The sequence below is a fragment of the Onychostoma macrolepis genome, chromosome 17 (assembly GCF_012432095.1).
Source record: "Onychostoma macrolepis isolate SWU-2019 chromosome 17, ASM1243209v1, whole genome shotgun sequence".
NCBI lineage: Eukaryota > Metazoa > Chordata > Actinopteri > Cypriniformes > Cyprinidae > Onychostoma > Onychostoma macrolepis.
In genome coordinates, this window is record NC_081171.1 from 6,357,475 (window position 1) to 6,383,345 (window position 25,871).

Consider the following 25,871-nt stretch of genomic DNA (forward strand, 5'->3'; position numbering starts at 1 on the left):
AGAGTACTATATAATCAATGATCCCCCTACAAATGTACAAATCCTACTATGATAAGACTTGGTTTATGAATATTAATTGTGTTACGAGTTGGGACGGTTACCAAGCAACATCCGCATGACCTAATTAAACACCTACCCTTTTATAGATATGTATAAAAAAAATACAAATATACATATCTACGTTCCCGCTGACGTACACGGAAGAGCGGTTGAATATTAATTACATAGATATGTATATAAATGAATTATTTTACGTTTAGGTTCCTGCACGATACACTTAATATTCATGAGATAAAGGTCTTGAGCTGAAGTACCCGGATAGTGGTGGGAGGGAGGAGCTGCGCAGGCGGCTGAAGTACCCGGATGAGTGACAGGAAGAGCTGCGCAGACGTGCAGCAGAAACAAACACACATCAGCCGACAGTCAAGAGCGCGGTTGCCTGTTCATCCGAATTTAACCACCTGCCCTATCGATCCGTAAGTGCTGCCTCTTATTTTGAATACACTATTCATGAAAGATAATATCCGCGTTTAAAAAGCAAATTGAAGCGTGCAGTTTGTTGCAATAAATGCTTGATTCACTTATGATGCTATACATGTTAGCGATTGAATTAATGACAGCTCTATCTGCATTATGCGCACCACCGGCACCCGATGTGGCAAATAACACTTCTGGTAGCAGTTTAGACATGCGATGTGAGAAATGATGAAAGCGGCTCTCGTAGAGCTTCTATATGAATGTGACTGATGTTTTGATGCGCGTAGAATCGTGTGTGTGTAGGCTATAGCTTATATACGATGATGGACACACTGTATTACATAATATCAACATCTGTTTAAACAGCTGCAGAACGACCTGTGTTAGTCTCTCTTAGTTTATAAGCATAATGCTGTCATAGAAAATAATCTTTAAAAGTGAATGGTGTCTTAAGTTTAAGAATTATTTCAAGTGGTCATGTGTCAAAACAGAATGAAGAGTTTTGTCTGTTTGTTTTGCTTCGCTGAGCGTGATATATGCATGTTATGCAAATGTTGTTTATGTGTTAAATAACTTTCTTTGTGCTCCGTATACAGGGAAATAGATCATGATTAGGCTAGGAATGTCGTTTTTATGTATTGACTCACCATAGAGGTCACAACCCCTCCTAAAGGTCATATTTTGAGTTTTAGTTTCTGGTATTATCATAAATTATTATTACATAATAAGCTATAATATAGAGTCACTTGGCCATTATCATACTATAAACCATTTCAAGGTGACACAACATGATCCTGAACACCATGACAGGAGTTTTTGTAATAATGACAGCAGTCCTAAACAGAAAATACTCTCTCTGAAAAAAGTACACAAGTTTAAGTTAAGTTACTAAAATGTGCCATTTAGGCACAGATATGTGCACTCTAGGTAATGATAAGCACTTTTAAGGTACTAATATGCACTCTTTAGGGGAAAATAAGGTATGAAGGTGTACCCGAGTAACAGCTTTTGTATCTTTTTTGTTAAGAGTGTAGAATGCAACAGTCCCGTCCACTTTTTTCCATATCATTGGTTCTGTAGGATTTTTTCATAGGATTTTTAAAAACAAGTCTTAGTTTAAGAGTTATAAACCTTGAACCAAACTAACCACCCACGAGGTAAATCAGAACATTACAAACATTCATTTGGAGCAAAAAAACGTATTTGAAAATCAGACTAAAAACAAAGATACAATGTGTACTTAATGGCTTTAAATTGCTGAGCAAAAGAACTACAATCCCATGAAACATTGCATTAAAATATGCATGGTATGCATACAAATATGTACGTCATAAACATTGCTTCATGTGACTGGGTAGGCCTTAAAAATTTCTTCTGGCTTGATTTATGTGTGGTGATTTTCTGATTGGTGGTTGTTTCTCTGCAGATTCATGGGTAATGTAGTTTTCACCAAACAATTATTTTAAAAAAGTTGAAATAAGAAAATAAATAAAATTAGTTGCAATAATGCAGACTGATGGCTTCAACAAAAGCATATTCCATAGAGCTGAAGTATATTTAAATATTAAAAAAAAAAAAAAAAAGGTATTCTAAAGCATTTAGAAAGGAGTTTCAGTTTTACTTCAGTTTAAACTTTCAGTTTGAAGTCAGAATAGAGGATTGATGTTAATTTCACAGGTGGTTTTGAAGAACACTGTGTGCGTGTGGGACACATTTGTGTCTAGCTACTCCAGTCATGCTTGTTTTTCAGGATGAATAAACCTATTTCTCATTTCTCCCTCTCTCATTCACCCCTCCGGCTTTAATGTTGTTAAAGGAGCTAATGAGAGAGTGCAGCTGTCTTTGATTATTAATGAGCTCTCTCTTAAAAGAAAGCGGATGAAGGAGCATGGCAGCTCACATACCCAAATTTCTGCTTGCCATAATGTGACTGACCTCATGTTATTGTGGCTGTGCCCTTTAAAGTCTCAACTATTAACATAAAAATCTTCTGATGAGCTTTTTTGCATTTGGATTTTGAAGTGAAAGCGGTCACAAACCCGAGACAATAGCTAGTTGTTATCACTAGTCACTCAGAATTGATAGAAAGCCCACATGTGTGAAGCGGTTTACCTGGCCCTTGTCGTTGTTGTGGTATGGATGTGTGTAGGTGGTCACACCGCAGGCACAGATCCGATGCTCCCCGGCTCACTGAGTCACTGTGTTGTCAGAAAAGCGAATGAACGCCTGGGGTCCGCCGTGAGTCAGTCCGCACTTCTAGAGACAAATAACATCAAGATCGGGTCCTCTTCACAAACAGCCAAGTTCTTTCTGTCTGCAGTGCCCTAGTAAATAATGATTCATTGGTTCACTTCATTTATTTTGTAAATTGCAACATGATTGCTGTTCTAATGTGTATATATAAAAGACAAGGCAAGTTTAATTATAGGCTATAGCACATTTTTGGTCATTCTAAGTGCTTTACATATAAATAGATTTAAAAATAATCATAAAAGATGCATAAGAAATGAAAATACTACACTAAAAAGTAAAAAATAAAAATAAAAAGAATAATATAGGTAATACAATGGTTCTGTGTTTATGGCTTTTAGTCCATGTCTATTAGCTTGTAAGTCATCTATATACTAGTTAGTGTACTTCTAAAAAGAATCTAATATTATTTATGACTCATATTGCAGTTGTTACATTACATCAGTTTGAGACCAGCTCATAACATTTCCTTTATTTACTGTCTTTGATCTGTGGAAAGGTAAAGGTTGTTAATAAGCAGAAAGGAAACTGAAATTGAATGATTTCAGAATTGCTCATTTTATCAGCCCATTTCATATAGCTTTAAATGTTTAATTATTACCTCTTTAGTATTATATAGCTGTGAATAAAACAAAGATTAGAGTATATGTTTTACAAAAAAAATAATAATAACATTGTTTGTGAAATGTTCAAGCAATTTTTGAGTGAAAATTGTTTCTAAGGAAATCAAATAACACTTTTTTCAGTATTTATTTTAATTATTCAGTTTTCATTTTAATTTTAGATAATGTTTTAGTAATTGTATGTGCTTTTTTCATTTTTTATTAGATTTGTGGGGGTTTTGTTTGTACGTATTTCTATATCTTTAATTTATATTTACATCAGTTTTTAAACGTAAATTTTTTCAGACCTAGTATTTTTCCAGCTTTCAATTAAAATAAATTATATTTTCTAATTTTAGTTTACAGTAACACTGCATTCAGCTTGGATTCAGTTTGTTCACTTAATGCACACTGAACTGCCTTAAGCGTTATCATCGTACGCAGTGACCTATAAGCGGTGTAGTATTTATTCATTCATTCATTCATTCATTCAGTCTGCAGTTCCAGAATCCCCCTGAGCAGATGAAAAACAAACAGCCAGTCTGCTTTAAGTTCTGTAAGATGCTGTATGATATTGCGTAAGCTCCGTCATGAGACGGTATGGTAATAAGCACAATGCTCCTTCTTCAATAACAACCCAATGGGGACTATTATGGAAAATCTCCATGGTGTATGAATTCACTATTCAGGGGAACCAAACAATCAGTGTGTGTGTGTGTGTGTGTGTGTGTGTGTGTGTGAGTGAGTGAGAGAGGGAGCATATAGACTTCAGAGCATTTCCTAATTCAGTATATTACAGCTGACTAAAGGGACACAGGACAGCAGGTTGGTGCTATAATATATAATTTATTACATTTATCACAAAAATATTAAATTTTTACAATGTATATTAGACATTTTTAAATGTATTACTTTTAAATATAATATTTAGTTTATGCATTTATATTCATGATCTTTATTGAAACCTGTTTTTAAATTCCTTTTTTAAAGATTCTCTAATGATATTATATGAAATGATACCAGAACTGTTCAGATGAACAAAAGCATTAGCTAAAATCTATTTAGCATTTGGCCTCTGATTAATACAGCTATGAACAAAACAAAACAGACAAATGGACAAATCTCAAGTGTTTTGATTCATGCGCTGCACTCAGCCAGCCTGAAGTGGAATTATGGGTAAACTATGAGTCAGTTCTCTTAAAGGCCAGCGAGCTCTTTACTTTTCACGATGGATCACAGCCATTAAGGGGTCCCTCTGATTTGTTCTCCAGCGTCGTTGAGTGGCTGCGAGGCCTGCAGGGGTTCGAGTGGATCTTCATGCTCTCGGTCAGCGGGATCTCATGGATGACGGACAGTGGCAGAGCGACGGCCCAGTGAGGCGGGGAGGAGTAGCTGACCCCGACCTCCTAAACGACTCTGACTCCAGCCGCAGCCCGGACGAGAACCAGAACCGACTAGTGGAGGAAGCGGAGGAGGTCGAACAAGGGCCCTGTGGTGGACAGAGACCCCTCCGGCAGGATAATACTAACAACAACGGTGATGACGAAGATTATGACTGCTCCAAGGTGGAGGACGAAGAAGATGAGGAGGAGGAGGAGGAGGAAGAGGTGGATAGTAACAGTGGGGAATACTCTCCAGAGCTGGATGGACATATTCGAGACTCACCAACACCCAGCCCCAGCCCCACAGGTAACAGACCATGTCAAACTGAGTTCCAGACCACAGTTTGAGAAACAACCTGAAGCATTAGCATAGATTTAGCCTTTGTTACTCATATCTCACAATCCTGTGTGTGGTTTAGTTTTTACTTTGCATTTCTGAAAAATTTCATGGACAAACAACAACATTGTCAAAATGTTCCCCATTCACACGGACCCACAAAAACAAATCAAAATTCTGTATTATGTGTGCTAGGCCAGCTGTTTTACAAAAATTCACAGTTTTTGTAGTTTACACAGAGATGATAACAGTATAATTTTCTAAAACTTGCACTTTGAAACCCATTTTTAGAAGTTTGAATTTTCAGGCCTCTAAAATGTTGTTGTTGTGTAAATGAACAGCTAAAACCCATAAAACTCTTTAGTCAATCTTTAATCATCCATCTTTAGTCAAAAACTGTGTAATGGAAACTATGGAAGCCCGTTTCCGCCACTGAATAAAAAAAAAATATATATATCTTTTTTAATTATTGCAACTTTTTATCTCACAATTCTGTTTTTCACAGAATATAAACTCGCAATTGTGCGTTAAATTCCAGTTTTGAGGGTGAAAAAAAGTTTATATCTCACAATTCTGACTTTATAACTCGCAATTGCGAGTTTGTATCATGCAATTATGAGAAAAAAAGTCAGAATTGTGAGATAAAAAGTCGCAATAACCTTTTTTATTTTTTATTTAGCGGCGGAAACGGGCTTCCATAGTAAACACCCCCTTAAACTATTTTTTAAAAATTGTAATTTGAAATAAAGATGAAATAAATAAATATTAAGTGCTAAATTTAAGGTTAACTAAAACAAAAATAATAAATAAAAATTGAAAATAAATAGATTAATTTGGGGAAAATTTATTTCAGCTTTATATAATTTCTAGTGCTGTCAAATGTTTAATCGCGAATTCGCGATTAATCGCATCCAAAATAAAAGTTTTTGTTTACATAATATATGTATGTGTACTGTGTATATTTATTATGTATATAGAAATACACATACATGCATGCATATATTTAAGAAAAAGATGTTATGTTTATATATTAAATATATTTATATATAATATAAATTTTATGAATATAAATATAATTAAGTAAATACATGTAAATATTTTCAAAATATATATTGAATGTGTTTGTATATATATATATATATATATATATATATATATATATATATATATATATATATATATATATATATATATATATATATATATATACATAATACATGTGTGTGTACTGTGTATATTTATTATGTAAACAAAAACCTTTATTTTGGAAGTGATTAATCGCGATTAATCGTTTGACAGCACTAATAATTTCAAAAAATAGAAATGAAATAAAATAAAAAAAATAAGTTGAATTACTAAAATTACTAAAGCCAAAACTGAAATAAAAATAGATTGCAGCTAAATAGAAATAATTAAAAAATAAATAAAACATTACTAAAACCTGAACTAAAATGAAAATGAAAATTGAGAATATAAAAATAAAAAAATAATTAAAAATAACACAGAATCTAAAATAACACAGAATCAAAATTTTGTACCCAACCCAAAGTGTGAATCTATTAATTCCTGACAGCTAAGCTGTCATATTACAGCATTTATTTAGCTTTCCATGAATTACAGTGAAATTTTGTTTGTTTGAAAGTGCCATGACTAAACAAACAGATCCTATAGTACATTAAGGCAGAATCAGTTGATCAGGTCCCAACCTTCACAGTGTGAAATTCTCCACATGTTGACCTGGAAGCAGTCAACCCAAGTTGATATTGATATTGCAAAAAAAAAAAAAAATCACTAGCTCATCTAGCAGTTCCACTGTGCAGGGTTTTTCAGTTAAATTCTAAAGAGAATTTCTGAAGAAGAGCTTGTCATTTGCCAAATTTTGTGAAATTCATGCCACTGAAATGTTACAAGATATTCTGAGAATTAGTCCTTGAGCACAACTATATTATTCCTTCCACTAAAGTCAGAAATATGTAAAGATGTAAATATGCTTGGTGGCTTTCTATGCCAGTCAAGAGGATTTTTTTTCTGTCAAAGTTAGCAGTGATGTGCTAGATTGAATCAGATTTTCATGTTAATAATATAAAATCAGATTCATTCAGTATCACTTATATATAAAAATAAAAAAGACTAATATTGAATGTTCCTTTGACATTGAATGATTTTTTGTGGCACAGCCCAGTCCAAACAGTGTCATCCTGAATGACATGAACACGTTTATTTGTCATTGGATTGATCAGGCTGAGGGTGGAGAAGCGTTTCTATTGTCTTCGAGGATTCAGACACCCTGAGTAATAGTGCTAGACTTTTGTTTCTGTTTCTGCTGTAAAAGGAGTGACTGCATCTCATTCTTGCCGTGCAACTTTCAGACAGGTTTGAGTGGCAGGAATAATAAGGGCCAACCTCTAGAACGAGATATATCTGTGTTGATGTACAAACACTGGGTGTAACATCTCAGTTCAATTTTTTTTGGAGCATTTAGACACCTATATGCTAGATGTGTCTTTGAAAACCACATCAGGGTTATTACCGTTAACTACGACTATTAAAAACATTTTGTTAAATAAAGTAAGTACACTGTAAAAAAATTAAAAATTGAGAAAACTTAAAAGTTTAAGGCAACCAGTGTTTTCTCAACTTGTTTTCAGTTTATACAACAGAAAGTTGAGAAAACTCAAAAATCTGCTGAAGCTGGTTGCGTTAAACTTTTAAGTTTTCTCAACTTTTTATTTTTACGGTGTATTAGATGGATAAACTAAATTAGAAATGTTCCCTTGGAAACTAAATGAAATCAGTTGAAGCACTGAACGAAAGAAAGAAAGAAGGAAAGAAAGAAAGAAAGAAAGAAAGAAAGAAAGAAAGAAAGAAAGAAAGTGGAAAATAAGTATGGAAATAAATAAAAACTTAAACTGAAGTGTAAAAAAATAATTAATTGCAAATAATAATTAAACCTAAACAGTAATATGTTTTAAAAAACACACAAATTATAAAAAAAATTAAAATGACAACTGAAAATATAAAAAAGAAAAGATATTCAGGATATTAAACTGTCAGTGTCAACACTTTTCAAAGAGGATGTGATATTTGTCTTTTCAGTGTCAGTGGGTCTTGTGAGCCCTGAAGGGACGCCTCGTGGCGATGCTGGATCACCCCAGGGCTTCGCTCGCTCCCTGGTGGTATCTCTGCAGGAGCTGAAGGAGCAGGGAGACCACCCTCTTCTGCCACAGTGCCTCCATCAGGTCTCGTACTCCTGTTCTACATCATCTTGTGTGTGTGTGTGTGTGTGTGTGTCTCTGCTCGAAATTACTAAATGAGGTGTTAAATTAAACTTTCTTAACAAGGAAATGTGAGAGATGAACAACTAAATCTCTCATCATTCATTAGCAAACGCTTGTCTGTTACTAATAGACTTTCAAAATAAAAATACAGTAAAACCGTAATATTATGAAAAATGATTACAATTTAAAATGACTTTTCTATTTGAGTATATTTTAAAATGTAATTTATTTCAGCAACATTACTCCAGTTTTCACTGTCACATGATCCTTCAAAAATCATTCTAATATACTGATTTAATTTAATGCGTACCCTAACACTTTTGAACGGTAGTGTACTTTTATCTTTAGCTAACAAAACAATGAAAAATGTCTTTCTGCAGTTTACATTTGACAAAAATACTTTGAAATCCCAGATTTTGAAAATAACGTGTGACCTTGCAACTTGATATATTGATTGTCAGTTTTGTGGGCATCTGTTCATTGCCAGTAGATGGTGCAAACCTCTTGTTACTTCAGTCTGCCTCGCTATTGTGTATGTGCCAGAACATGAGATGAATTTTCCTGTGCTGTTCCACATTGTTCATTAATAAGCTCGTGTTAGTCTGTTGTTGCTGCTGCTGGCCCGTGCTGATAACATTGACTGATAGCGGTACATGATGAATCTGATAGGAAGCAGAATAACCAGCACCTTAAATGGTCAAGCTCTATTAATTGTTTATTTGAGCTTGACCTTATTCAACATGTTTTACAAGAACATCTTTGCTCAGCTGGTTTAGTTTCATCTTGAGGAGAGATTTATGTGAAGCTACAAGACGACTCTGCTGGAACTGCTCTCATTTATTTTGTTTTTATAAGAGGTTTTAAAGGCAACAAATTGGATAACTGGGTTTTCTTTTCACTTTTTAAGTGCACTGTGTATACTCAAGCATGAACAACAAAACCCCTTCCTCAGCTCACCAGTTATTGAAAGTAGGCTGCAAAAGTGGGTCAGAAATAGTCATATGATTCATAATTATGTTAACATATGACCTGTAATGTTTATATGGCTGTGAATGACAATTTGAACTACACCAATAGGCAAGATTTTTAATGATGCATTTCAAGTCACACTTCAAACTTTTTTCCCTTTGACAAAATCAGAGTTGAAAGATGTTAATTTGCAATTCTGAGAAGAAAATTGAGAACTGTGACATATAAACTACCTTTTTGTTTTTATTCCATGGCAGAAAAAAAGGGGGGGGACACCAAATTTGAGATATAATCTCAGAATTGCAAAAGTACAAGTCAGAATTGATAGAGAAAAAGTTGTATTTACCTTTCATTTTTTTTTCTGTGGTGAAAACAGGCTTGCATAACATACATATAGATAGAAGATTTTAATAATATAGAGTTTTCAGTATTATTTTAGTATTGTTTAGATACTGTTAAATTGTTAATATTTTTAATTAGATTTAATTGAATATTTTCAGTTTTCATTTTAATTTAACCGTACTTTACGTTTTAGCTTTTATTATTTTTAGCTTTTATTTTTATTAGTATTTTTAAAAAAAAAATTATTTCAATTATAATTAATTACAGTATTTCAACTTATTTCAGTAATTTTATTCTGCTTCCTATCAGATACATCATGTGCTGCTATCAGTCAATGTTATCATCAGCAGGTGCCAACAGACTAACACAAAGCTTACTAATGAACAAAAAAAAAAAAGTCTGCAAGTTGAACAGTTTGGATTGAACTGATTTCAGAAATCTGTAAAGAACCAAACAAAGAAAAACAGTGTTTTTGAATATCAGTGCTGGAAACAAGGAATTAGTGCCTCTTATGTAGATCTCTTGGTCGTGAGCAGCCTCATGAAGATTAGATGGATGAGGAATGAAGGAGAGCGAGAAAGAGACTTGTGAGAGATTTATGCAGAAAGAACTCAAGTGTTGCAGAAAGAAAGAAAGAAAGGTCAGAATGTGTTACTGCCGCCCACTCGGTGAGACATCTCTCATGTTGTACCGACTTGACTGCACTCAGAGGAATACATGCTGTAGTGATTTTCATCCTGCCTCTTCACTTCAACTTTACCCTGCAAGACGTCTGAAGAGAGCTGATGTTAGGAGTTTTACTCAATGGGAATGAGTCTTTGCACCTCAGATAACAATAATATGCATGCAGGTGTAGTAGAATTAATGCTGTCTAAGATAAACTGACTAGTTTATCAAGTATAAAACATGTGTAAAATTGCATTAAGTCCTTATGCATCAGGTTTTAGGTGCATCATCTGTATATTTATGGGTAACTGCCATTAAGTCATTAATAATCATTATAGAATGCTTAACAGATCCGTATAGATTCATATGATCCATAAATCACTTTTTAAATGTACTTTAATTAAAGACCTGTTTTATATAATGTAGTACATTAGAGTTATTGTACAGTGTTACCTAATGATTATTTTCATTGTGTAATGTAATGCATAATAACTCCAGGCTAAACTCTCTTCTTTACAGATTGCAGAGTCATATATGCGTGAGGAGGACTGTATCCTTAATAATATTGTTTTTTCAATTATATAATAATACAGAGGAACTGTGTAGTAATGGTGTGTTTGAACAGCCTTTGGCGCTTGTTCCATTATAGCTGCTATTTTTTACCCCATTGCCTTTGTTATTGTAACAGAATCGGGGATGCTTGCAATGTTTATGGATATAATGCTGTTTATTGTATTACATTCAGTGCATTACTGCAGCCAGTCATTGTCTTATATGATAATATTTCACTGTGGCATTCTTTAGTTTCGGTGTTGTAAAGTGCATTTGTGCTTTGGGGTTTCCCGCTTCCTGTAGATTTTCCTTAACCAGAGCATTTTCCAGATGAGAGAGCAGTCAGGTTCATACAGTTGGAGAGACTCTATCACGAACGTCTGCTGTCCAACCTCGCCGCCCTACAGCAGCAGTGGGGTAAGTGGATTCTGGTAAAGTGTTACCCAGAGCTGGTTCTTGACAGAACACCTTTTAACCTCGTCTTTCTGTGATCAGAGAGGAGACAGAGTTTGGTTGGCCAGTGTCAGGATGGTCGAGAAGACAGAGACACTGACCTGGATGCTGAACACCTGGAGAAAGTGAGACACATCTGCAGAACGCACAGACAGTGAGTGCACACTACACATGAACGCTACATTAGTTCTGCCACACAGATCAGGTCAACATTGTTTATTTATTTAATTTTATTGCATGCTTCATTAGTTAACCTACACAGATCAGGTCAACACTATTTTATTTTATTTTATTTTATTTTTAATTCACCCTTTTATGCAGAAATTATTTTATTTTATTGCACTTTACAATAGGTTAGCCACACATATTAGGTCAACAAAATTTTACTTAATTTTATATTTTATATTTAATTTTATATTATATATTTATGTGTTATTTATATTATATATATATATATATATATATATATATATATATATATATATATATATATATATATATATATATATAATTTTTTTTTTTTTTTTTATTGCTTGCTACATTAGTTAAGCCACACAGATCAGGTCAACAATATTTTATTTTATTTATTTAGAATTTACATTTTATATTTTATTCTGTTCCACACTACATTACTTCAGCCACACAGATTGGGTCAAAGATATTTTATTTTATACTTTTTTTTTTTTTTTGCTTCCCTATTAATGTTTCTAAGTATTTTTCTCCACTCTTTTTTATAATGTATATTTTTCTAGATCAGATGTCCTACAGAGCTTGATCTCTGTAAAAATATGTTAGCAGTGCTGTAAATGGAGTACAAGTAAATGTTTAACCTTTCGAGCCACTACACAATTTAAGTACGGGGTAAAAGCTGTGTCTTTCTGTCCTGTTCCTCTGGGCCAGACACTTTCACCGGCAGCCACACCTGAGCTTCTCTCTTTCCCCTCCTAAATTTAGCTCGTCTGTGTCTCATTTCTGCACTCTGGCTGCAGTTTGCAGTCCTGTAATGGTTTAAGCATATGGCCCGTTGCTGTGCTTTCAGCAATTTGAGACAAGCGCTAAAGTTTCAGTATGGGAAATGTGCCACGCTAATATTAGATTCCCGCTGAGCGGAGCGACCTTAGATTTGTGTCCCCTTTTATGCATGCCGTCCCACTACGAGAGAGATGGAGCGAGAAGGAAAATACAAATACAACAGCTCCTTAAGATGATTTTGACTGACACTTCACTGTTTCTTGTCTTTTTTCAGACCTGCATGGAGCGTTGAGAAGGTAAGACGGCCTCTTTGATGCTCACTTTTGGAGCAGCATGTCTATATGTATGTAACTGTAAAGAAAAGAAAAAAGACCAGAGGGTGAACGTCAGCATTGTCTGTGTGCATTCATAGTGCGAGCGGTCCAAAGTGCAAAGGAACAGTGTGATCAGAGAAACACAGGGAGGAGAGCAAAACCTCAACACGCAGGAGCTTTCATGCAGCTCAGGTGAGTTTATTTCTCCAATGACAGGCCAGACCACCTAAAATAGACCACCAACTACAGGAAAACACATCATCTTGGATTTGATACTTTGTGTACTAGGCTTTTTATTTCAATTTAACAGGTTAATTATTTAAAAAAAAAAAAAAAAAGGGGAATGTCCCTACCATCAGAGTAATTACCATAACATGATGTGTGCGTATTTTATGCATGTATTTATTCAGTGTGAAATAACACCACCCTGCATCATATTTACAGAAGGAAATCCAATACTTGTTTCTTACTAATTTTAGGGTGCTGATTCCAAAAATAGTCCCTGTTTTGCTCGAGACTGTAATGATTTCTCACAAAATATAATATAAGAGTCATCTTATATTATACCTTAATCACCAGAAAAACTGCCACAAAAGACATGATTCCTATTTTCCCCTGAGCCAGGTCACAACTATATATTATTTTGATATTATTTTATGCTTAATCCTTTCAACTTTTACCACTCCTAAGTTAAATGATAACTTTTGAAAACTTTTTGTCATTGAAAATTTTGACATTTGAGTGCTTTTGTATGTGTGCAATATTTAAATGTAATGTTTTTTTCTAAAAACTTTCCATCATGTACGGTTTTCGCACAAAATGGGTATTAAGATTTAGATTTTTCAAAAAGCATGAGCATACATACATATTATATATTATTATTATATACATATTTTTCCCAAATATATACAAATCTTAATTCCTATTTTGTGAGAATACCTGATGAATTTTATATAAATTATATATATTATTATTATTATTTTTTTTTTTTTTGTGGTTACCTCCACGGAAAGTTGTTTCAGTTGTTTCAGAAAAGTGTTTATAAAAAAGTAAATTTGCACTGAATTATTGCAAATAAACTACTTAACCTTTATCAAGTACATAAATAGGATCAGTTTTAATTTTATCTTTTAATTTTAGTTGTGTACACCTAGTAAGATTCTTGCATCATCTGTGGACGAGGCTAACCCCATGTCCCCTTCTGTGTGTGTACACACACACACACAGAGTTAGAGTTCCCTCCTGTTCCTCCAGATCATGCCTTATTGATGAGACTCTCTTTCTCACCGGCTCTCGCAGCTGATGTGCTGCTGGGGTATGTTACCTGAACACCCCGTTACTCGCATTGAGTTCCCTGACCCGGTTTCACTTTTACATGCCCCCCCACACACACACACACACACACACACAGCCTCTGCCCAGCCACCTGTTCTAGAGTGTGTTGAGCAGGCCTTCTGCTTGGCTGGGACTCCTGCAGCAGGTGCATCTTGCCCTGCACCGTTACCCTCCCAGACACACAAGATAAAGATTGATTGCATTCACTCGTACTGCTTGTTCATGCAGAATTCTGATCCAAAAGTTCATCATAATATCATGCCCTCTGTTAGAAGCTGGTTTGAACTGTGGTTTCTGATGGTCTGATGCGTTTGATCAGACAAAGAGAAACCACAGAAAGTCACATTGATCAGAAAGTCAAAAAGTGAGTACACCCCTCACATTTCAGCAACAATTTTAGAATATCTTCTCCAGGGACAATACTGCGCAAATGAAACTTGGATTTATTTTAGAGTAGTCAATGTGCAGCTTGTATAGAAGTACAAATTTACTGTCCTCTAAATATAACTCGGCATATAGCCATTATTGTCTAAATAACCCATCTTGGAAAACCTCTTTATGCCACTGGCCACTGTACTGTAACTCAGTTTTAGGTTGTTACTGATTTTCTTATAGCCTCGGCCATCTTTGTGGAGATCAACAATTCTAATTCTCAAATCCTCAGAGAGTTCTTTGTCATGAGGTGCCATGTTGAACATCCAGTGGTCAGTATGAGAGAATTGTACTCAAATCACCAAATTTTAACTGCTGTAATATAAGATACACAAATTTGTATGGTCCTGTCAAGCAGACAAAAACATGAACAGGATGAATAGGACATGTGGCTTTGCATGATTAAACGATGTATAGCTGTTATCACTTAGGGTGCACTCACTTTTGTTACCAATTTTTTGACAATAATGGCTGTATGTTGAGTTATTTTCAGAGGACAGTAAATATTTACTGCTATACAAGTTGCACATTGACTACTCTAAAATATATCCAAGTTTAATTTCTATAGTATTGTCCCTTGAGAAGATGGTTGAATGGTTGCGAAATGTGAGGGTGTACTAACTTGTGAGATACTGTATATATATATATATATATATATAAAATATATAATTTTTTTAATAATTATAAATTTATTTTAAAATATATATTATATAAATATATTATATATACTTATATAAAACCTTAATCTAAAATATACATGCTGCAGGTTAATTTCCAGGCTGGCAAAAGTAAGAATTTAGTATTGGTTTTTCAGTTTAAATTTAAATTAATTAACATAATTTATCAAAGTTTCTTTTAATAATTTCATTTATTTGACTTTTATTTTATTTTTTTATTAATTTAATTTATTTATTTGATAGTTTTATTATTAAATTTGAATTATCTTCAGCTGTACACTATTGAATTGCTAAAATGTATATATTTCTTTTAATCAGGTAAAGTCAGTATGGTCACCTGCTTCCACACTAATTAAACATAACATTTGAAGGGGAAATTGGAAAGTTAATATAGTGAAACTGAATGCATCAGTTTCACATAAAACTGCCTAATAAAGGGAACTGGACCACCTGGACAGCAGGGCATGATTGACACTGGAAAATGAGTGGTAAACTGTAGGAAGACGGCAGGGAGAGTGTAGTATTTAGGAACTGAGCGTCAGACTGTATTGGCCTGGCGCTGGTTGTCGTGTGTCTTTCTCTGATCTCTGACAGCAAGCTGTCATCACTTAGATCCTGTCTCTGAGCAGCACAGCATCCAGCGTGCGTTTATGACCACCGAGGGAGCAGAGAACGGTCAACAGTGGAGTCCTGCATTATTGATCCACAGGGCTTCAGGCAGCAGGGCCACGATGCATCAATAGTGATTGATCGTCTGCCGTCGATCTGTTCTGTTGTACACAAGGGTCTGATGGTCAAATGACCACGCGGTCATTCAATGCAAAGAAATTAGACATAGTACACCATACTATTCATGCTATTTTTCCAGCATTTTTCATATTTTTTCTAATTAATTATTAGAATATTTATTTATTTATTTATTATTTATTTATTTGGATTAAATAATTATTTATTTATTTATAATTATTCATTAAAGATTAAACAGTTTTTTATTTAAAAATAAAGTAATTGCATTTAAATAAAATGTATATATTTATATTTATTTGTATATAGTTTTATTAATTATATATATATATATATATATATATATAACAAATGTAAGGTTTTTAAATAAAAGTTTATTTGTATAATACATAATTAATAATTATGTATTATATATTAATTATAAAATGAGCTTTTTATTGTTTTTATATTAAAAATATATCAAAGATTTGTAACGTTATTCACAATTAATATTAACAATATAATTATATTACAAATATTAAACCTAAAATAAAATGTATTTTTATTCAAATTAAATATTTGTAATAAAATTATACTTTGTTTCCCTGATTTGAGACATTACACTTATTTATATCATTAAAAGTATAATACAATTGTATTAATTTGTCAGCCTTAATTTAAATATACTTGTATTAACAAAAATTATAAATAGCCATATATTTGCAAGATGATAATGTGATGTTGCTTGCTGAAGTAAATCTAGTAAAGTCACAGTGTTGTTAAATGTTTGTTTAACAAAAAGCCTTTTGCAGAATGCTAGTATTCCATTTTGAACCTTTGACTCCCAACACTGTTCCATTAGTTTCATATAAACTGTCCTCTCTCAATCTAAAACAGGGAAGGTTATGGAGGATCAGAGTACATCTGAGGCACAACAGGAAGTCATCCAGCATGAAGATTGTAGCAGCTCCGCCCCACAATCCCACCAGAGCGAACAGCAGCATGACCCCTCCTCCTCCTCGGCTGTGACGGACAGCTCCTCCTCTCCAGCCTGTGAGGATGCAGGAGCAGAAGAGGAAAGCGTAAGCGTGGCAGCTTCCCACAGGGATGCATCACCAGAGCCCCAGTCACCAATGGACACCGCTCTATCAGGCAACGTGGAGGCCCAGCCGGTGATGGAGGGAACGGGGGACACTGTGGATACGGGGCAGGATGTGGTGGAGTCCATCCCTCACGCTAAGCAGGAAGATGGAGGGGAGGTAGAGGAGGCTTTGAAGCTGGAGGAAGGAGGAGCAGATCAGTTGCCTCTGGAGCAGGAAGCTCCTGAGAAAACAGCAGAGTTGGAGCTAGAGGAGAACGGGAACGGGAACGGGGTGGAGTTGCTGGACATTATGAATGTGTCCATGCTGGATGACATGGCCAAACGCATACAGGTGGAAGAGGTGAGTGACAGATTTTCACAAATGACAAAGAGGCTTATTTGTTGTTTTGTGCTTGGCATGGCTTTGTTTTGAGAATTAGTTTGATTTCTAATCAGGCTTTAAAAGTCTTTCTAATTAGGTCCTTGAGCACTTTGCTAAGCCTTTTCTGGTTCTTAGAGTGGTAACACTTAATATTCTGCACATTTTGTGAGTAGTATGCAAATTTGAGAGATATTTTAAAGGGAAAGCGTGACTCTGTGCCTCTAGCGTCACCGAGTTTAACCATTAAAAAAACAACCTATAAATGTCTGTATTGTAAGTTGGGATAAGGAAAAGTGTATTAGTTAACACAGAAAAAATGGCATATATCACCCTTTAAAAGTGCATTGTTGTGGAACTTAATTTCTTTTTTCTGCTGGCATCACTATGATAGCATCCAGTGATGTCATAGTGATGTCATCTTGCGTCATCTCTACAGCTGCTATAGTTATTGACTTTCATAGTCATTGACAAGGAATATTCAAGGTTCAATACAAGTTAAAGAACAATAATTTTGCTTTCTGAGGCAGAATAGATTGCAAACCTCGTCTGTGCAATATTATCAGTCTTTACTTCAACCCTGGTAACTTTCACATGTTAAGGTTGTTTATATCACTTTCCAACTATAATAAATTTCCCGATGCTAAAAAGACCATTTATTTTAAATGTTTGTGCAACAATAATTCAAAGAAGTTCAAGCATCACATTTCTTGTTTTAAATCCTTCAGAACGCCTTGTCCTATCTTTTACAAACTGAGAGTCAAAATTGTTATAAATATTATATTATGTTAAAGAAATACAAATGCATGATTTTATTAAACACAAGATAATTATAAATAATAGATTCATATAATTGTAAAATAGCCATATTTATTACCCATCTAGACTTTTTTTTTTTTTTTTTAAGTTTACAAAACCGTGCGAGTCAGAATTGTCTGTGGTTCTTAAAGTGACAGTTCACTCAAAAATGAAAAATTCTGTCATCGTTTACTCACCCTCATGTTATTCCAAACCTGTATGAGTTGTTTTTTCTTTAATCTTCTTTTATGTTCCACAGAAGTGATGACAGAAATAATTTTTTGGGTGAACTATCCCTTTAACTTGTAATGAACCTAGAACTCATCATTAGCGACTCACATAGAAGCGTGATGTATTATTTTCTTGGTGTGCTTGGTATTTTTTTTTAAGCTCAGCTTGTATGATCTCAGCTCCCGGCTTGGTAATTACCTCTTTTATTTCTTGTAAGTTACTGAGGTAAGAAGGCGTCTGATAAGAGCATAAATAATAGATGTCGGAATCTTAGCAGTGATTCGGAGAGCTGGGCGACCTGAAGGGTGACCTTTCCCCTGAATGTCGGAGCTGAATGATTGTAACAGGCAGCCGTGTGTGATGATGTCATAATGACACTTCCACCCTCAATGAGACAATCAACAATGGAATCTGGACCACTGATCTCTGCCAGCACAATACAGGCTTTCATGAAGCCAATATCCTGTGTCTTAAACGCTTTTGTGCCCTGTTCCCAAACATGTGATGTGCCGTTTCTTGGCAGAGGGATCTTGATTTCAGGACTAGTGTGTAGCACGGCATCTTGTGCAAGTTTAGTCTTGTACAAGTCTCTTATGCTCACCAAGGCTACATTTTGTAATTGTGTAACATTGTTACAGTTTAAAATAACTTTTATATTTGAATATATTTTAAAATGTAATTTATTCCTGTGATGCAAAGCTGAATTTCCAGCATCATTACTACAGTCTTTAGTGTCACATGATCCTTCAGAAATCAATCTAGTATGCTGATTTGCTGCTCAATAAACATTTCTTCTTATTATCAATGTTGAAAACAGTTGTGCTGCTTAATATTTTTGTGGAAACAATGATACATTTTTTCAGAACTCTATAAATAGATGAATAGAAAGTTCAAAAGCATTTATTATGTATTTATTTTAAACATAATTTTTTTTGTGACATTATAAATGTCTTTACTCTGTTTTTACTCTCAATTTAATGCATTTTTTGCAGAAAAAAAAAAAGTATTAATATTGTTCAAAAAAACTTTCTGGCTGCAGCTGTTAAAGGCATAGTTTAATTTAAATTAAATTAAATTAAAAAAATAAAAATTTGTATGAAACCTGTATGACTCTCTTTATTGTGTGGAAGACAAAAGAGGATATTTTGAAGAATGTTTTGGTCCTGTTGACTTTAATTGTATGGACAAAAAACAAGACATTTCTAAAAATATCTTCTTTTGTGTGCCAGAATATATGTTGCATGAGAGTTGTGACTCAACGATGATGGCGTTTATCAGCATACACGTGGATTATGACCTTCAGCCTGCACTGTCAATTGTCAAATCTGTCGAGTTAGTTAAAATGGTTTGACTTTTGAACATTTGTCTGAGCATTCCCTTAACTTGGAAAGGTCGACAACATACTGCGAAAACATGGTGTGCGCACAGACTAAGTTGTGCTCAGTAGGACCTAATTTTGATGCTTTAACCAGACAGAACCTACTGACCTGGAAACCCCGAATTCAAAACGTGTTTGTATTATAACATGCATTATTCATATACTCATTATTTATAGGTTCATTTGTAGTAGACTTAATGCCACACAGCACTGTCAGAATATACCATCAGCACTATTGAGATCTGTTCAAGCATATTTAAGCATATTCAAAACTTTAGCCTGTGAGATTGACATTTTTTCTTTCATGTTTCTGAAATAATTTATTTGATCAAAACTCAAGTAAAAAGAGTCATATTGGTATATAATTTATTTTTTTGGTATATCAATATCAGTCTACTGCTAATTCCATTAAATTAGCCAATCCATTGAGCAAGCAGATCAAATAGCTGTTCATTCTATCTTTAATTCCTGTATCTGTTCACTCAGTAATTAATGACACAGCAGTGGAAGTGGATTTATTCTGAAGCTTTACGGCTGAGCCGATGTTTTTTAGATGTGTACAGAATCATGTCTGGAGTTACTATGGCCTTTTGTGGCTAATAATGCTGAATGACCTCAGAGAGAGCAAACATTACCCGACTGACTTTATGTCCGCACTCATCAAATGTGATGTTTTTCTATATAAGAGCGTCATCAGAGTGCATTTGAGGAGCTGGAAACTTTCATTAGCGCTGATAAGCATGTGTTATTTTTAGGCTGTTATGTTGATTGCTCACTGTTAATGGTCCACTTCATGATGGGCTCACCACATTGTGGTGTGTTTTGAAGTCTAATTACTCAAGTGTCCTTTACTCAAGTGATTAATGCATATGTTTTTAGTCCTATTAATTTGTCATGCTGCTTATGCGCTTTGTACTTCTTAGGAGTTCTTTTATGAGAGATTTAGAGCAAAACATTTGAATTTAACATCTAAGCCTATAGTTAAGTGGACTGTTTGCTGTTGCTGGTCTTCAGGAACACATGGGATATATTCCTCAAATAAAATGAGTAATTATAAAATTACTTTATGTTATATCAATGTATTTAAGCCTTTTAATGAAACAGATTGTTCTGTCGCTAAAGTCTGATTAGGGATATACATTAGAGATGAACAACACCCTTTACCATGGTAAAAACGCATCCTCATGTGCGTATTGCTTTAATAGTTTTATTTTGGACATTTAATACAGTGTTTAGTGGTACAGTGAGGTCTGCTCTCCTGCTTTTTAAAGTCTTTCTGGAATTGAGCCATTCTACAGGTTTTGAAAAATGTTTGGCTTCAGTCTCTCCTGACAAATGTAACTGCTATAATGGAGCAAAAATAGAGAACTATAATTGCAGTGCTTGAAAATGAGTTTTCATTGGGACAGATCTTGCCAAATATGGAAGCCCTCAGAGTGAAATAAGTGGACCGCAAGAGTTTTAGTGAAAAACAATCCTGCTACTCTTTTAAAAATGAGAATTCAATAAGATCACAAACTAATGGTGGTGTCGATGTAAAGTAATTTATTTTTTATTGCTTACTTAGTTACTTTTATTTTTCATTTTAGTTTACCTTTAGTAATTTTATGTGCATTTTATGTGTAAATTTAAGTTTTTCATTTTTTTTTATATTTTATATATATTCTGTTAGCTTTATTTTTATTTTATTTTCTGTTTTAGTATATTTAGTACTTCAGCTTACACATTTTATTTCATTTTTTCCATTTCTAATTTTTAAGTTTCTATTTTATTTCAGCTTATTTCAATTCAAATATATTTTTAATTGTTTTACTTAAACTATAAGTTAACAATAACGACACTATGCAGCCTCACTCACTTCATTACATATTCAGATGTATTCATGGGATTTCAGTATTGATTGGTCAGAGGGCAACTCATCCTCAGTGCTGATTGGTCTTTAGCAGTTTGACCTCTCTGTGACCTTTTTCCATTCCTCTGTGACTGGTGATGTAACATGACTGATTCTCTTTCCTGATCGTCTCCAATACTTTCATTCTCATTTACATAATTTATGAAGAGGGGTAAACCCAATTCAGCAGAAGTGCTGGGCAAATGGATTCCAGCTTTTTGCTGAATGGTAAAGTGGTATTTTTTTTTTAACAGCAGCACTTATTTAGTAATAGAATTTATTTTAATCCATTAAGAATTACTCAGAATCATTTTTATTCCATTCAGAATATTTAAATAATGAATGATGATTCTGATATATAATTATTTTTGTAGGTAAAGAGAGTACAGCTTGAAATTAAATGTGTCTAAAATGTTTTAATGTTTTTCTAAACGCTCCCTGGATACAGCGTGATGAATGATAAATGCAGCATTTTATTTTATTTTTTCAAGTAAAAACATTATTTTAGTATATTTGAGATACCATTATAGTTTGTTATATTTTGTCTGTATAGTTTTTATACATTTTAATTTTTTTGTCATTTTAGTACATCAAGTTAAACTAAGTGTAAATGAGAAATGTTGCCTTGTCCATTTGCTGAATTAAATTAAGTTTAATCAATGTATTTTAATAACCCTGATTTACATAAACTCTTTAAAATATTCTCTGCTATATACATTTTAACTAGCAAATTATAATTAAATATAAATAAATGTTAAAATTCTGAGATGTAGATCGGCATGTAGGTTTGTAGATTTATATTCATTTATTTATTTATATTGTAGTAAACAAATGAATACAAATTAAAAAACAATTCTATAAAAAGTGCTTATTTTATGCAAGTCTGAAAATTGAGAAGTTTTTTTGTTAAATCTGAAAAAAAAAAATAACAATAGTAATAATAATAGTAATTTGGTCAAATGCTGTATTTTACATATTGAACCCTACATCCAAGCAGCCAAAAAAAAAAAAAAAGGCTGGTTCTTACACACATAAGCAATTAATTTCCTGCCCAATCAGCTCATAGTGACATCTAGTGGGTAGAGTATGTTAGTGCAGAACACTTCCTAATTTTTTGGAGACACTTATGAGCCTGTGAATCCAGGAATCTTTCTCAATAACCTGCCCTCTGCCTTTCAGATCACTCCAGCTGCTGGTCTTGTGTCTATCTTGAAGAGAAGAGTCTCTCTGGAAGGAGCCAACAGCTCTGTCCCTGCCGCCCCTAAACCCGTCTCTAAACGCAAAGTCCGTTTCCGAGAGCCTGACGAGGGCCTGGACCACGGTAAGAACCGCTATTGTTCGCTAAAAACTTATTTGTGCAAACTGACCGTGTTCTGATTCTACACTGATTTGCTTATATGCAATATGCAGATGAGGTGGGCGGAGACTCCTGGCTGCTCCTCCTCTTGTTGTGCTTGGCTACCGTGGTGATCAGTGTGGGCGGGACTGCGCTCTACTGCACTTTCGGAGACGCCCAATCCAGTGTGTGCACAGACTTTTCCCATAACATGGACTTCTACATCGGACGGGTGCAGAGGGGCGTGGATGAGCTCAAACACTGGCTGTCCCCGAGCTCATAGCAGGACGGGACGACTCGTTTTCTTCTCCGTTTCTTCTTCTCGGTAGCCTCCGTGATCTTTAATGCTGAGATATCCTCCTACGTAGGCCTTTGCTGGGTCCCGCTGTCACAGATGAAGCCCAAACGAGCCCGTCTGTCAGGTCCTAAAGGGGATGTCCGGCCCCTGGAAGCCACAGCAAACCACTTTGGCCAGTTTTTGACTCAAGTAGCCCACTGTTTACTGCCATCAACTGAACCTCAAGTGAAGAGACTTTATTTTTAGAGTCTTAAATCGAAATCTTAATACTTGGTTGACAGACTTTTGTCTTTTATTCAATGGAAAAGTGAATGATCATCATGGTACTTAAGATATAATAATGAACATAATCATCTGTAGCCTGGACGTAGCATTTTCCTGTGATGGACTTTGATGGATTTAAGGAAAGATGTTTATAGGTACAGCAAAGCAATACATGTATATTGAGGAATTACAGATATAGATATAGATATAGATATATAGATAAAGTCAGCAAAGAGGCAAATCTCGGTTATCATGGTTACCCATTTATTAATACGGGTGGGGGATTATTTTCCAGTAGATTCTGCAATATTTTGATCATTAATAAAAAGTTAAATCACTGAAGATAATCAATATATTTTCTTTCAAATAAATCTGATACATTACATACAGTTGACAGTGTCATACACCATCCATCAGACTGAATTTCCTTTGTATGTTTTAATTATTATTATTTTATGTAATTATTATTATTATTATCATTACTGAATTACTGGAAAAAATGATGATAATTTTATGACTAATAAATATCTAAATTTATCATTTTAAAGTACAAGTAAAACAGCTGTGTGTATTTTATATATATATATATATATATATATGATAATATTTATATAAATTGCACACAATTTAATATAGTGATTTTGTTTTTGTTTTTGTTTTTTTTTTTTGTAAATTAGCCAAATCTATTAAATATGTCATTTTCCACATAGAAATGAATTGGTAACTATGCTAACCAGGATTTGTTTTCCCCTAAACCAGGCCTCCAGTGTATAACCGTATTTAGCAATGGGAAGTTTTTAAGATGAAAGTGGTACTAGAACGAGAATGTCATATGATTTTAATATAATTTGCTCAGGCATGTCTCTTGTTAATAATCTTAACAGTTATTGTAATCATGATTTTTCTTTTTGTTATAAAACCATGACCTCCTGTGTTAAATAAGTCACATTTATTCTTATTTGGTTATTGTTATCATAAGTGCACCCTGTGTTTATTCTACCGAATCGGTGTCTTGAACTTCTTTTACGTTTCCTTCTGAAGCACAGTCTTACTATGGTAATGTCAACATAAGTCTGCAGTAAATGAAGTTAACGTGTAGATTTAACACATAGATGTCAGTTTGCTGTGCTCTGCTCAAGTGCATGAACGTACTTGGCGAGAACTGTAAAAGTTTATTTTGTGTTCTCTGTTTTTTATTTGTATGTTGTCTGGCTGGTTCAGATGACCGTTGAATGTCTTTATTGTGTGAGTTTTCAGTATTTATTTAATGCAAAGCGAAGTCTTTTAGAATCACACGTTCTGGTGCATGCACTCTTTTACTGTCTGTACAGAGACAATTTGAGACTTTGGAACGTATATTTGTTTTACTTCATTTTGATTTTGTGTATATATCATGTGATGATTGCTGTATTTCTTAATTGTATGGTTCAAATCTCTTTAGTAATTGTCTCGGGGGGAAATTTCTAAAGGAAAATGCAATGAGATGTCTTTGACCAAAAATGCCTGGTGAATAAATCTTATTGTTGGGATTGAGGAGTCTTTGTATTATTTGAATTAAGATCAAAAGCTGTGTTTTGTTATGTATCAGGGACTGAATTAATCACTAAATAAAAAAAATACAAATCTTTAAAAAAAAATAATAATAATAAAATTTAATATAAAATGACTATTTTACATATTGAATATCCTGGCAAAATGTCGCATTACAGAACAACATTTTTATCTGCATACCAAAGTCTGTGCTAACAAAACACATGACTAATCAAAATATAACAATCAATATAATATAACAATTATGTAATTCATGTAACATATTAAAAATAGAAATAGTGGATATATTATTATATTGAACAACATAAAATATTTAAAAATACACTAATAATTCAAATAAGTAAATTGTGATCATTCAAAAATTTGATTGTGTTCCCAAGAATAAATATATGAAGAGTTTATTTGCAAAAACAGATAACTCCGCTTTTATTAATTTTCATAAATAATGTTTTTATTGTGTTATGTGTTTATTGTGTTAGCTTTATTTATTTTATTTATTTATTTGTTTGTTTGTTATTATTATTTAATCAAAACAACCCAAGCACAGTTTGATTGATATTAACTGGAATGCAGGATTGATAAAAAACAACAACAAAAAAAAACATGGAGTTATCTGTTTTTGCAAATTAATTCTTCATATAATTCTGTAATTTATCGAACATTAACAATAAAAGTAGTGTGTGTGTGTGTATTATGTAGTGTTGTTAACTTTTGTATTAGATTCATTTCAAATTCCAATTATAACAATGCAAACACAACAACATATTTAAACATGCACCACATAAACCATATATATATATATATATATATATATATATATATATATATATACTATAATCCCAAGAATTGTTTTATCTCAAAACCTGTTCCGCCTACGAACCGAGTACACCAATCAAAAACGAG

General features: G+C 33.6%; 1 protein-coding gene across 1 annotated transcript; it reads left to right on the forward strand.

Annotated features, from left to right (window-relative positions):
* Positions 1-353: 353 nt before the first annotated feature.
* On the forward strand, positions 354-24,946 carry cnsta (consortin, connexin sorting protein a). The gene is made up of 11 exons (XM_058749767.1): positions 354-476; positions 4,601-5,018; positions 8,145-8,287; positions 10,823-10,853; positions 11,186-11,272; positions 11,351-11,462; positions 12,555-12,576; positions 12,693-12,786; positions 16,659-17,203; positions 22,699-22,840; positions 22,930-24,946. Exons 2-11 carry the CDS (start codon positions 4,670-4,672, stop codon positions 23,136-23,138), a joined length of 1,734 nt encoding a protein of 577 aa, XP_058605750.1. The 5' UTR covers positions 354-476; positions 4,601-4,669; the 3' UTR covers positions 23,139-24,946.
* Positions 24,947-25,871: the final 925 nt, after the last annotated feature.

Bases quoted from the DNA above. Each gene is read 5' to 3' on its own strand.
- cnsta (XM_058749767.1), top strand. From the start codon at position 4,670: ATGGATGACGGACAGTGGCAGAGCGACGGCCCAGTGAGGCGGGGAGGA. The intron at 8,288-10,822 runs GTCTCGTACTCC...TCTTCTTTACAG, and splicing joins TGCCACAGTGCCTCCATCAG to ATTGCAGAGTCATATATGCG. The intron at 10,854-11,185 runs GTATCCTTAATA...AGCATTTTCCAG, and splicing joins ATATATGCGTGAGGAGGACT to ATGAGAGAGCAGTCAGGTTC.